Source organism: Chionomys nivalis (assembly GCF_950005125.1).
Source record: "Chionomys nivalis chromosome 23 unlocalized genomic scaffold, mChiNiv1.1 SUPER_23_unloc_1, whole genome shotgun sequence".
Lineage (NCBI taxonomy): Eukaryota > Metazoa > Chordata > Mammalia > Rodentia > Cricetidae > Chionomys > Chionomys nivalis.
In genome coordinates, this window is record NW_026646869.1 from 2388483 (window position 1) to 2398803 (window position 10321).

Genomic DNA, 10321 nt, shown 5'->3' on the forward strand with positions numbered 1-10321 from the left:
TCCTACCACAATCCAACTCTAGCCTTCTCCCCTAGTCCTTCCGAAACTGTCTACCTACTGTGCACACTGCTGAATTCCCACACCCAGCACCTCTTTACCCTCAGAGACCCTTGGAGATCCTCTCCCATCAGATGCAAGAATGCAGACCTCAGCCCTCCTCCTTCTTACCCAGGGATCTAAGGCCCAGTCCTTCTCTCTGACTCCTGTCCTTTCCTTCCTTAGAACCAGGGGTCTGGGCCTCATGTTTGAACTTTCCCCTCCTCTGAATTTGACTCCTACTGCTGCGTCAGGAAAAAAAAAAAAAAAAAAAAAAAAAACAACAGGTGGCACCTGCCGGCAGGGTCTGAACGCGACCACCTGCTGCTGTTGCTCAGCCGGGTCCCTCTCCCTGCACCTGCTCCTGTCTGTCGCCTGTGGCCGCCCCACCCAACCCAACAGCCCAGGACACGGGGGAGGAGACAGTAGGGGGACCCTCGAATGTGAGCCCGCCCTGGTACTCCCCGCGTGTGTGCCCGCCCCTTCTCCTGGTCCTGACACGATTTCTGATCCAAGGCCTGCTCCCCACCCTCTCACTTGCCCCAGAAGGGGAGTCGAGGGCGGCCCTAGGCTGGTGGGCGGAGCCTGAGATCTCCAGGCCCGTCCGGGAGACTCCACCCGCTTCAAGGCACAGCTGAGTAGCTGAGCGGAGCCCACCTGGTGAGAAGCCCCTGGGGTGGAGACAGGGACCCTCCTTATTGCCCTTCATTCACCGTTTTGGTTCCCCTTTCTGGTCCGAATACCTTTTCCACGGAGCCTGGTGCATGACATTGAACCCATTCTGTTTTAGGTGTCTGCTGCAGGAACCCCTGCATTGCCCAGACACCGGTCAGCCTCTCTGATTCCCTGTTGACCCAGAATCTTGGATTCTAGTCCCTAAGAGCATGGAGTTCTAGTCCTTAACCTCCTTTTTCTTCAGGATTCAGAGTCCAGACGACTGCTTCCTGCACTCTCAAAGACCAAGAGGTCCAGATTCCAATGCTCTCCTTAGGATGCAGGAGTCCGTGACCCATCCTTCCTCTACCACCAAGGTCCAGGAGCCGAGACCCCAGCCCTCTTGCTTCAGACTCAGGACTCCAGGCCCCCTCTTCAGACACAGTAGTCCATGAGCAAGAACTTCCTCAAGCCCAGAACTCCGGGCCTCAGTCCTCCACCTTCATTCAGTCCTAGGGGTCCAAACCCTAGCCCTGGTCTCTCACATCATGGGTCTGGGTCCCAGCCCTCCTTTCTCAGACCCAGGGAGGGGTCCAGGGCCTAGTTGTCCTCAACAAGACCTGGGTATGGAAGACCCTACCCCGCCCAGAAGTTTGCCCAGTACTCACTTCTGTCTCGAATCAGTTATTGTCTCCCAAATTTCCCCCGAACGGCAACCTTCTGCCATCCACTCTGACCCCGCTGTCCGGCGGCCCTGCCTTCCTCTCTGTCCAGGTTTCCACCCCAGCTTTGGCAATGACCCTGGCAGCCTCCTCCCAGCGCTCCCAAATCATCCGTTCCAAGTTCCGCTCTGGTGAGAGGTTGCTTGTCTGAGAGCATGTGGGGAGGGGTCCTGGATCCCAGCAACACTCCCCTTGGGTGGCTGGAGGGACCCATGAAGCTCACAAGGTTATGCATGTTATGGAGTAAAGTGTGTGAGCACATGGCCCGCTAAGCCGCAGGTAGGGACACCCAAGGCTGCGTGTGCTGCAAAGGACTTAAACTGACCCGAGTGGCCTGGATGCGTGGCTGGGGACCAAGAGTATCAAGCCTTGAAAGTCATGATCTGTGGCCAAACCAAACAGCTCCGAACACTCAGAGAGGGGCAGACATGTGCACTGGGCAATCTTTGCTCCAAAACAGAGGGTCAAGGCTTGAGTGAGTAGCATTAATGTGGATGCATGCCAGCGAAGAGGAAGCCAGGGCGGAAAATCATGAAAGCGGCATCTGTGCAAAGCTAGAGTCCAGGGAGATTTGAGCTTCAGGGGTAGGTTTGCGGGGTGCTGGCCGTGTGGAATGCCAGGGCCACACAGAAAGGGGTGCATGGATGAAAGGAAGTGAGGTGTTGATGGGTCAGCCTGGCAAGATGGCGACTGTACCAGGGTGGGCACAGACTCCTGAGGTGGCAGGTGGAGCCAGGAGCATGGCTGCCTCCTGGTTGCAGGCTAGCTGGCTTACAGCCTCAGGAGTGGCTCTGACCCAAGATGCTTTGCTGGCAGGAGCAAGCAAGAGGCCCTGGGAAGGGAGAGGGAACAGGCTGCCCGCCCACCCGCCCTGGGAGTGTGAAGGGGCTGGGCACGTGTGTCCGCCAACAACTGTAGCTCCCACCATCAGCCAAGCCAGGCTCTGGACACTCCCTTCCTGCCTTCCTTGTCCCACCTCTCGCTTCCTTCCACACAGTCCTGCAGCTTCGGATCCACAGACGGAATCAAGACTGTAGTAAGTGGGGGCCCCCAAAGGGAAGGGATGGTGGCCTCAGCACCCAAGGACCATGCCTGCCCCCAAACAGTGAAATCCCCGTCTGTCAGTTTCAGAGAACTCTGGAGTCAGCTGGGCCCCCCACCCCTTGAGTTCTCCCCAGTTTTCCCACCCCAGATGCCCTAATCTTTCTTGGTGGTGTTAGGTATCCCAGCCTCTACCACATTTAATCATCTGAATATAATTTTTTGGCTTGTTCATTTCCCTGGAATCACGGAGTACAGGCATCACCTGGTTCTGTCCCAGGAACACACTACTAGATCGCTGTGATCCAAAGCAAACAGACCTCCTGCTGAGGACAAAACTCTCTTCCTTTCTCGAAAATGTGGAAATCTGGGTCCTCAGGCGTCCAGGAACCCAGCTGGACAACTTGGGCTAGGCATCTTGCTCTAGGCTGGCCCTCCTTTCCTGTAGCCCCTCTCCATCCTAACTGGCCTGCAGTCTGCTGGTCCAGTCAGGGTCCTCCACTATCTTTTCAGCCTCTGATTCAGATCCATGGATCTCAGCCTCAGGCCCAGCTCTGGCTCCCGCTTTGCCCCCTGCTCCTGCTTCTTTCTTTGTCAGCCCTGGCGTCTTGTCCCCTGAACCAGCATATTGCCCTTGGAGGTCTCCAAAGAAGGTGAGCTTGGACAGTCGAGGGCAAGTGCCCACGACAGTCTAGCCATGATTCTCCTAGGGCGAGTGCCCACGACAGTCTAGCGGTGATTCTCCTAGGGCAAGTGCCCACGACAGTCTAGCCGTGATTCTCCTAGGCACTCCACTGTCTTTGGTGTGTGGCCAAGCTGACACTACACATTTCAGGGGCCCGGAATGTGGACCAAGCTGAAGCATCATCCCTACTTTTCTCTTTGTTTTTGGGACAAGCTCACTATATGCCATGACTGGCTTTGAACTCTTCATCCTTCCCGGCCTTCCTGATGCTGGGATGGCAGGGATGGTGACTTGCTCTTTCAGGATGGCAGGGATGGTGACTTGCTCTTTCAGGATGACAGGGATGGTGACTTGCTCTTTCAGGATGACAGGGATGGTGACTTGCTCTTTCAGGATGACAGGGATGGTGACTTGCTCTTTCAGGAATCTTCCAAAAACTCCCAACACTGGAAGGAGCCCAAGGTCAGGGGGAATTTGACATATCACCTGTACATGCCTCCAGAACAGAGACAAGAGCCTAGGGAAGATCTCCAAGCAGAGGGCTCAACCCTGGGACCCCCAGGGCCATCACTGTGGGAGGAGAAAAACTCACAGAGGCCACACCCTCGGTAGGACTCAGTTTTATTCTCCAGGGGCCCAGAAACTCAGACCCCATCCTCCTCCCTCAAACCCAGAGTGCAAGGAAGAGGAGCCTGCCCTGAAACCCTCTTCCCCTGAGCCCCAGCTGTGCACACTCCCAGCCCTGCGCTGGAGACATCCCGGTGCACAGCTCCCACACCCACAAACCCAGCCCTGTGTTTGCTCCACAGGAGGCCCAGAATTCCTCATTCTCCTGCAGCCTCCGAAGCCCCAGGTTTTAAGGTCCCTAAATACATTTTTTCCATCTGCCCTAACCTTTCCTCACCCTCTCACGCCGGTCGCTAGGATGAAGCCCTCCTCACCAGGAAACTCCAGGCCCTCACCCCCTTCACACAAGCTGGAACTTCAGACCCTTAAATTGGAAGAGCTGACGGTGGGTTTAGTATGCAGAGCCCCAGGGTCCCAGTGTCATTTCTTCTTCAGGGCTGGACCCAGACCTCACAGACCCATGGCCCGTGCCTTAGGGCAGTCGGTCAGGATTCTGGCTCCTCTTAGTTTCCTAGTAATTGTTTGTACCCCAGAGCTCGCCCAGCACCTCTTCTCCCTATCCCCGCCCCTTAGGTCTCAGAGCTTCGGCAGCAGCTGCGCCTACGGGGACTCCCAGTCTCCGGGACCAAGTCGATGCTCCTGGAGCGCATGCGCGGTGGCGCCCCGCCCAGAGAACGGCAGAAGCCCCGGCGTGAGGACAAAGAGGCTGCGGCTCCCTGGCCGCGCCTTAGGCCTAAGGCTCTGGGACATACCCGGCGGCCCGGCACGGTGAGGGCGGGGCTGTGTACGCACCAATCAAGAGAAGAGAAAGAGGAATAGGGCGAGACCTTGGAAAAGAGCAGCCAATGACACGTTGGCAAGGAGGCGTGACTTACACCTGGGGGCGGGTCTTTTGTTTGTTTTTTGTTTTTTTGCTTTTCTAGACAGGGTTTCTCTATGTAGCCCTGGCTGTCCTGGAACTCACTCGAACTCACAGAGATCCACCTGCCTCTGCCCCCGAGCGTGTGTGCCACCACCTCGCGGCTGGGGACGGAAACTAACAAGCGAGCCGCTAACGCTTGGTAGCGTGGGCAACCATTGCCGGAGGATGTAGTTAGAACCTGGTGGGCGTGGTTTAAGGGAGAGAAGCCAATGAAAGGATAGGAGCCGAGCCTGAAAGCCGCTTTAGGGAGTAGGACTGTTTGCTGCTAAGCTCGACTTCTTAAATTCTATCCCCGAGACCCATAAGGTGGGAGCCACGAACCAGCTCTGAAAGTTGCCCGCTGATTGTACACATACATGCACACACACATAAAAATGTCAAAAAATACAAAGTATTGGGGTGAAACTAAGGAAGGATTGATTGTGTTAGGGCGGGGGGGGGGGGGGCGGCAGAGCCAAACCTGATGTACCGGATTTAGGAAACTCCCACCTTTCCTGGTTCTAGGTAAAGACAAGTGCAACGACTCATAGGCTGCAGTTTTCTGAAGCTGCGGATCCCCTGGGGGCAGCTCCGGCTCCGGCTCCCGCACCGGTTCAGGCTCCCGCTCCAGCTTCGGCTTCGGCTCTTCCAACTCCCTACCCAACATCTTCTCCAGCCAGCCTGACTCTGGAGGAGGAGCTGCAGGAAGCGATCCATAGGGCGCAGGTGGAAGGGGATGCGAGGCTGGGGCGTGCTCGGGGACTGGGCTGTGTACCTAAGCAGGACCCAGGGTCACAGAGCGTGTGCTCATCCACAGCTGCTTCCGAACCGGGACATCGATGACATCCTGGAAGACCAAGTGGAGCCAGATGGTAGGAGCAGAGCTCCCGAATTTAGGGGAGGAGCTGAACTTGGGAACTCCTGGGCCCAAGGGAGAAGTGGACTGGGAACAGTGCCCGCCTAAACTCACCCTCCTCTTGCAGATCCGCTGCCTCCCATCCCCTTGGACTTCCCGGGCTCGTTTGACGTGCTGTCTCCCTCCCCGGACTCGGATGGCTTCTCTTCCGTTTTCTCTTCTTCACTCCCATCCCCCACAAGCTCCCTGTCCCCTTCTCCAAAGGCACTTACAGATTCCTTGGACTGGCTGGAGGCCTTGAGTGGCGGTCCACCGCTGGACTCTGGGCCTCCAGGGCCCAGCATCTTCTCTGCGGACTTATCTGACCCCAGTGGCACTCGTCTTTGGGAACTGCTTCCAGATGCATGAGAAGGACCCTGGGGTTTCCCAGGAGAGGTCATCTGCCCCCACAAAGACCCTTCAACTATAGAGCACTCAAGACTTAAGATGCCCTTATTCCCTCCTGGCCCACTGCTGCTGATTTGTAAAATGTCTGGACTTGCCTACCTGGCCTCTGTGTGACACCCCACCCCACACCCCACCCCCGTCTATGCAGTTAAGGGTGGGAATTCGTTAGGTACTGCCCAGTGCAAACAAGCTTCCTGCCTCCTTCAGAGCCCTGCAGGGTATGGGTGCCACTTCCTCCAGATGCTGGTGGCTGCCTGTCATCTGGGGAGCTGAAAGTTTGTGCTGTTTGGGTTCAGGAAAGGATGGGGCAGGGGAATAGGAGAAGGCAGACCCCTGAGTTCTAGATAGAGGTGAGAGAATCAGAGTCTCCTAGTGGGAGGTGACTGAACTCCCTATGACCTTGAACCTATGAGTGTTGTGATTATACCTAGCTTTCTTGTTTTGTTTTTGTTTTTGAGAGGAAGTCTTGCTATGTAGTACAGACTGGCCTCTAACTTGTGACAATCCTTCTGCTTCAACCTTCTGACTGCTGAGATTAGAGATGTGAGCCACCATACCCAGCTCTCATGGTTTGTTGAAGGGCTTCCAGGAGCCAGGTGTGGAGAGGAACGGCCAAAGAGGAGCTAGAATGTGACCTCGGGTTCACCTCAGCCCCGAGGACCTGTGCCTAGGGAATTAAACTGTTGGTCTCCTTGAGTTAAGGTGGTGAGACTGAGCCTTTGCTTCTGTGTTTGGGCTTATTAACAACCCCCAACCTAACAACAGTTGGCTATGGTGCACTGGGCTCTGCCGAGCAGTCGCTCAGCTCCACAGGGGTTGGCGAGGACTGTTGCCATCCCGATGCCCAGATGGGTGAGGACATTCAGTATGGCTCATTCAGACATGTTGGCACAGTGGTGGAGATGGGGAGAGGGCTGAGCCCAGCTGGATGTTTGAAACCTTGTTCTCCACGAGGCCTCAGCGCTCTTCCCCACATGCTCTCTCAACTGGGCCCCTAGACTTCCTGTGTGGCAACCCAGGACTTCCAAGAATGAATGTTCAGCTCGGAGTTCAGGTGTTAGCACTCAGGAAAATTGACATGAAGAGCTGAGGCAGGAGAATCAGAAGTCCAAGATCAGAAATTCAACTATAGAGAGTTCAAGACCAGCCTGGGCTACATGAGACCCTGTGTCAGTCAGAGAGAGAGAGAGAGAGAGAGAGAGAGAGAGAGAGAGAGAGAGAGAGAGAGAGAGGAGACTGGCATTTTGGTGGCTATGGCATGTGGGATTATGGAGTTGTGACTGACCACGGTTTCCTGGGTGGTGGAACAGGGGTCAGAAAAATAGCTGAATCTCCAAGGGTTAGGGGACAGTGGTAAGAGGACTTCCTGGAAGACAGCATCTGGAAGAGGGATGTGAAGACCTCAGGTGTGGATAAGCTGCTGTGAGGTTGAGTTATGGGAGTAAAGAGAAAGTCTGTGGCCGGCCCAGGCTGGAGATGGCCAGAGCTGGCCTTCGAGTGCCCTATGGTAAGCTGAAAGCCGACAGCCGAGTTCCCAGCCCTGGAGGGTCAAGACGGTGTAGTGAGCTTCCTCTTCAGGCCCTAGATACTTTCCTTCTTGTTCCTTGTATTTTTACATTTTTATTGTGTACACGTACACTATAACATGCTCAGGTTCTTGGAAGCCCGAGGAACCTGTCACTCCCCTGAAGCTAGAGTTGTGGGCCACCTGCTATGGGTGCCAGGAACTGTAAGAGCAGCCCCAAGGGCAGCGAGCCGTCTCTCCAGGTCTCTCCAGACCCCTTCCTTGCTCTTGCTTTGTGAGACAGCATCTGACGCACTCGTTTCAGTGCCGGTCTGTCGCTGACTCTGGCTACTCAGGTCCTTTTCTGTACCATGTCCTCTGCCCCCATTTAGTCTCCACCTGTCTTCCTCTCCGACTCCGATTCACCCTCGGCAAAGGAAACACCCCTTCTCCCCACCTTTCCCCAGCCACAGCTACCCTCTTATCTGCTGGGTAACCCTTCCCTTGTCCCTGGTGCCTTGGGCTCAGGGACATCAATTTCCAACCAAGCCTCCCTCCTGTCTCCTGCCCGCTGTCACCATCTCTCCTCAGTCAGCCTTGGGTGGACAGCATGGCGCAGCCCTGCACAGCCCCAAGCGAGGTGGGGTTGGGGTGGCTACAGAATTCTCTGGAAGGTGGAAATTTGGAAGGCTAGGGCAGGATTGGTGTGGGTCCTGGCTGAGATCAACACTCCTCATCATCGCTGTGACCCACTGTCACCTACTTCAGTCCCTCCCCAGGCCTCCCTGTCCCTAATCTTCCTAGAGGACAGGGTATCTTGTTTCCTTCCATTTCCTCCTCCTCCTCCTCCAACCCCTCCTTCCCAGGAGACAGCATCTCCCAGTGTAGCCCAGGCTGTGCTCAAACTGAACCTTGTGAGGCTCCAGCTTCCAGAGCGCTCAAATTAGATGTACCACACATAACCTTTTATCTTTTTTTTTTGTTTTTGTTTTTTTGTTTTTTTTGTTTTTTTGTTTTTTGAGACAGGGTTTCTCTGTGGTTTTGGAGCCTGTCCTGGAACTAGCTCTTGTAGACCAGGCTGGTCTCGAACTCACAGAGATCCGCCTGCCTCTGCCTCCCGAGTGCTGGGATTAAAGGCGTGCGCCACCACCGCCCGGCTTCATAACCTTTTATCTTAACTGTGGTTCTGGTCACACAACCATGTGACTGTCAACCAGTGGACAGAGAGGTGTTGGGAGGTAGAATCCACACCCCAATGATCCATCCACCCATGGATAGGACCAAGCTGATCGTGTTCCACATGCGCAGTTCCGCTACCTCTGTGGTAGTTCATTCTGTTTCACTGTTTGTCTTTTGATTTTGAGACAGGGTCTCTACCTAGCCCCGGCTGGCCTGGACTCACAGAGGTCCACGTGCCTGCTTCTGCTTCCTGGGATGAAAGGTCGCTCCAGCTGTGTCCCGCCCATCTGGCTGGAGCGATGGCTCAAGCCCATGTCATCCCTTTCAGGAATGTGAAATGAGCCTGCCTCTGCCTGTCACAGTGGAGGTCAAGTCCTGCCCGATCTACACTGTGAGTTCCAGGACAGCCAGGGCTATATAGAGACCTGTCTCAAAAGACAAAACAAAACCAGCCAACCAACAAACCCCATGTGATTGTGGGGAGGCACATTTCTGTTTCTTTTGGATTTTGCAGTTTTCTTTTTTTGTTTTGTTTTGTTTTTTTGAGATAGGGTTTCTCTGTGTAGCCCAGGCTGGCCTCAAACTCAGAGATCCACCTACCTCTGCCTGAGCGCTGCGACTCAAAGTGTGTGCTCCCACTGCCCAGCCGGGCTCTCATTGTCTCTGCCCTGGGCCCCCATGCAGCTGATGCTCTGAACTCCTGACCTTCCTGCACTCACTTCCTTAACGCTGGGGTTACAGGTGTGTGCCGCCACGCTCAGATAGAGGATTTTCTTTTTGAAGACAGGTCCTCAGAAAATAGACCAGGCTGGCCTCCAAACCTCAGATCCTCCTGGTGCCAGGACGAAAGAGAGGCGCCACCACTGCCCACTCCAGGCCACTTCCCATGCACAATGTCGGCACCAGTTTAGCAGGGGTTCTGGAGAGACACCTTGGGGTTCCTGCTGTCCCCAAAGTCTTCAAGGGCTCTTCCCCCAGATCACTCTGGCTGTTCTCACAATGGCAGCTACATAGGTTGTGTTCTTTAATTGTCAGACGGACATCATGGTGTGTGCGCACGCCTGGAGTGTGACAAGATGGTAGCATACACTGGTCTTCCAGAAGCTAGGGCCGCAGAGGTGGGTGTGTGCCTCAGCGGAGTCCCACCCACAGAGTTCTCAGGTGGACAAGCAACGTGGTAGGGGCTGTGGGCTCATGGTGGCCTCTCCTTTCTGATCATGACTTTGGATCCCAGGCTTAACCAGTCCCATATTCTCTTTCTCCTTGACTCATAATGAGACACATGGGCACACAGTGACACCATTCTTGTCAAGGGGACAAGGCAGTTAGCTGCTGGAGTGCTTACAGAGGTGGTTTCCATTGGACTTGACTTTGGTCCTCACAGGGGTGATGCTGGGACCTTTGTGAGGTAGAGTTAAGGGCTGTGGAGAGAGGTTCAGAGAGAAGTTCTCAGCATCTGGTCCAGCTGCCTGTAGCTCCAGCCCCAGGGTATCCGACACTCAGTTCTAGCTTCTGAAGGTACCGCACTCACATGCACACTCCCACGTGCACACACCCACACATATACCCCTAATTGAGATAAAAATACAATTTGAGCAGATCTCGGGAAGGCCTTAGGACATTGAAGGCTCCCTTCAAGGGGTGAGCAGTAGACTCCAGTTAGTTATTG

The 10321-nt window shown here is 55.0% G+C and overlaps 1 protein-coding gene across 1 annotated transcript; it reads left to right on the forward strand.

Annotated features, from left to right (window-relative positions):
- The first annotated feature begins 971 nt into the window (after positions 1 to 971).
- On the forward strand, positions 972 to 6636 carry Mamstr (MEF2 activating motif and SAP domain containing transcriptional regulator). The gene is made up of 10 exons (XM_057761150.1): positions 972 to 1067; positions 1465 to 1543; positions 2410 to 2448; positions 2967 to 3106; positions 3562 to 3746; positions 4063 to 4150; positions 4339 to 4533; positions 5192 to 5392; positions 5484 to 5538; positions 5650 to 6636. Exons 1-10 carry the CDS (start codon positions 1029 to 1031, stop codon positions 5928 to 5930), a joined length of 1302 nt encoding a protein of 433 aa, XP_057617133.1. The 5' UTR covers positions 972 to 1028; the 3' UTR covers positions 5931 to 6636.
- The last annotated feature ends 3685 nt before the right edge of the window (positions 6637 to 10321 follow it).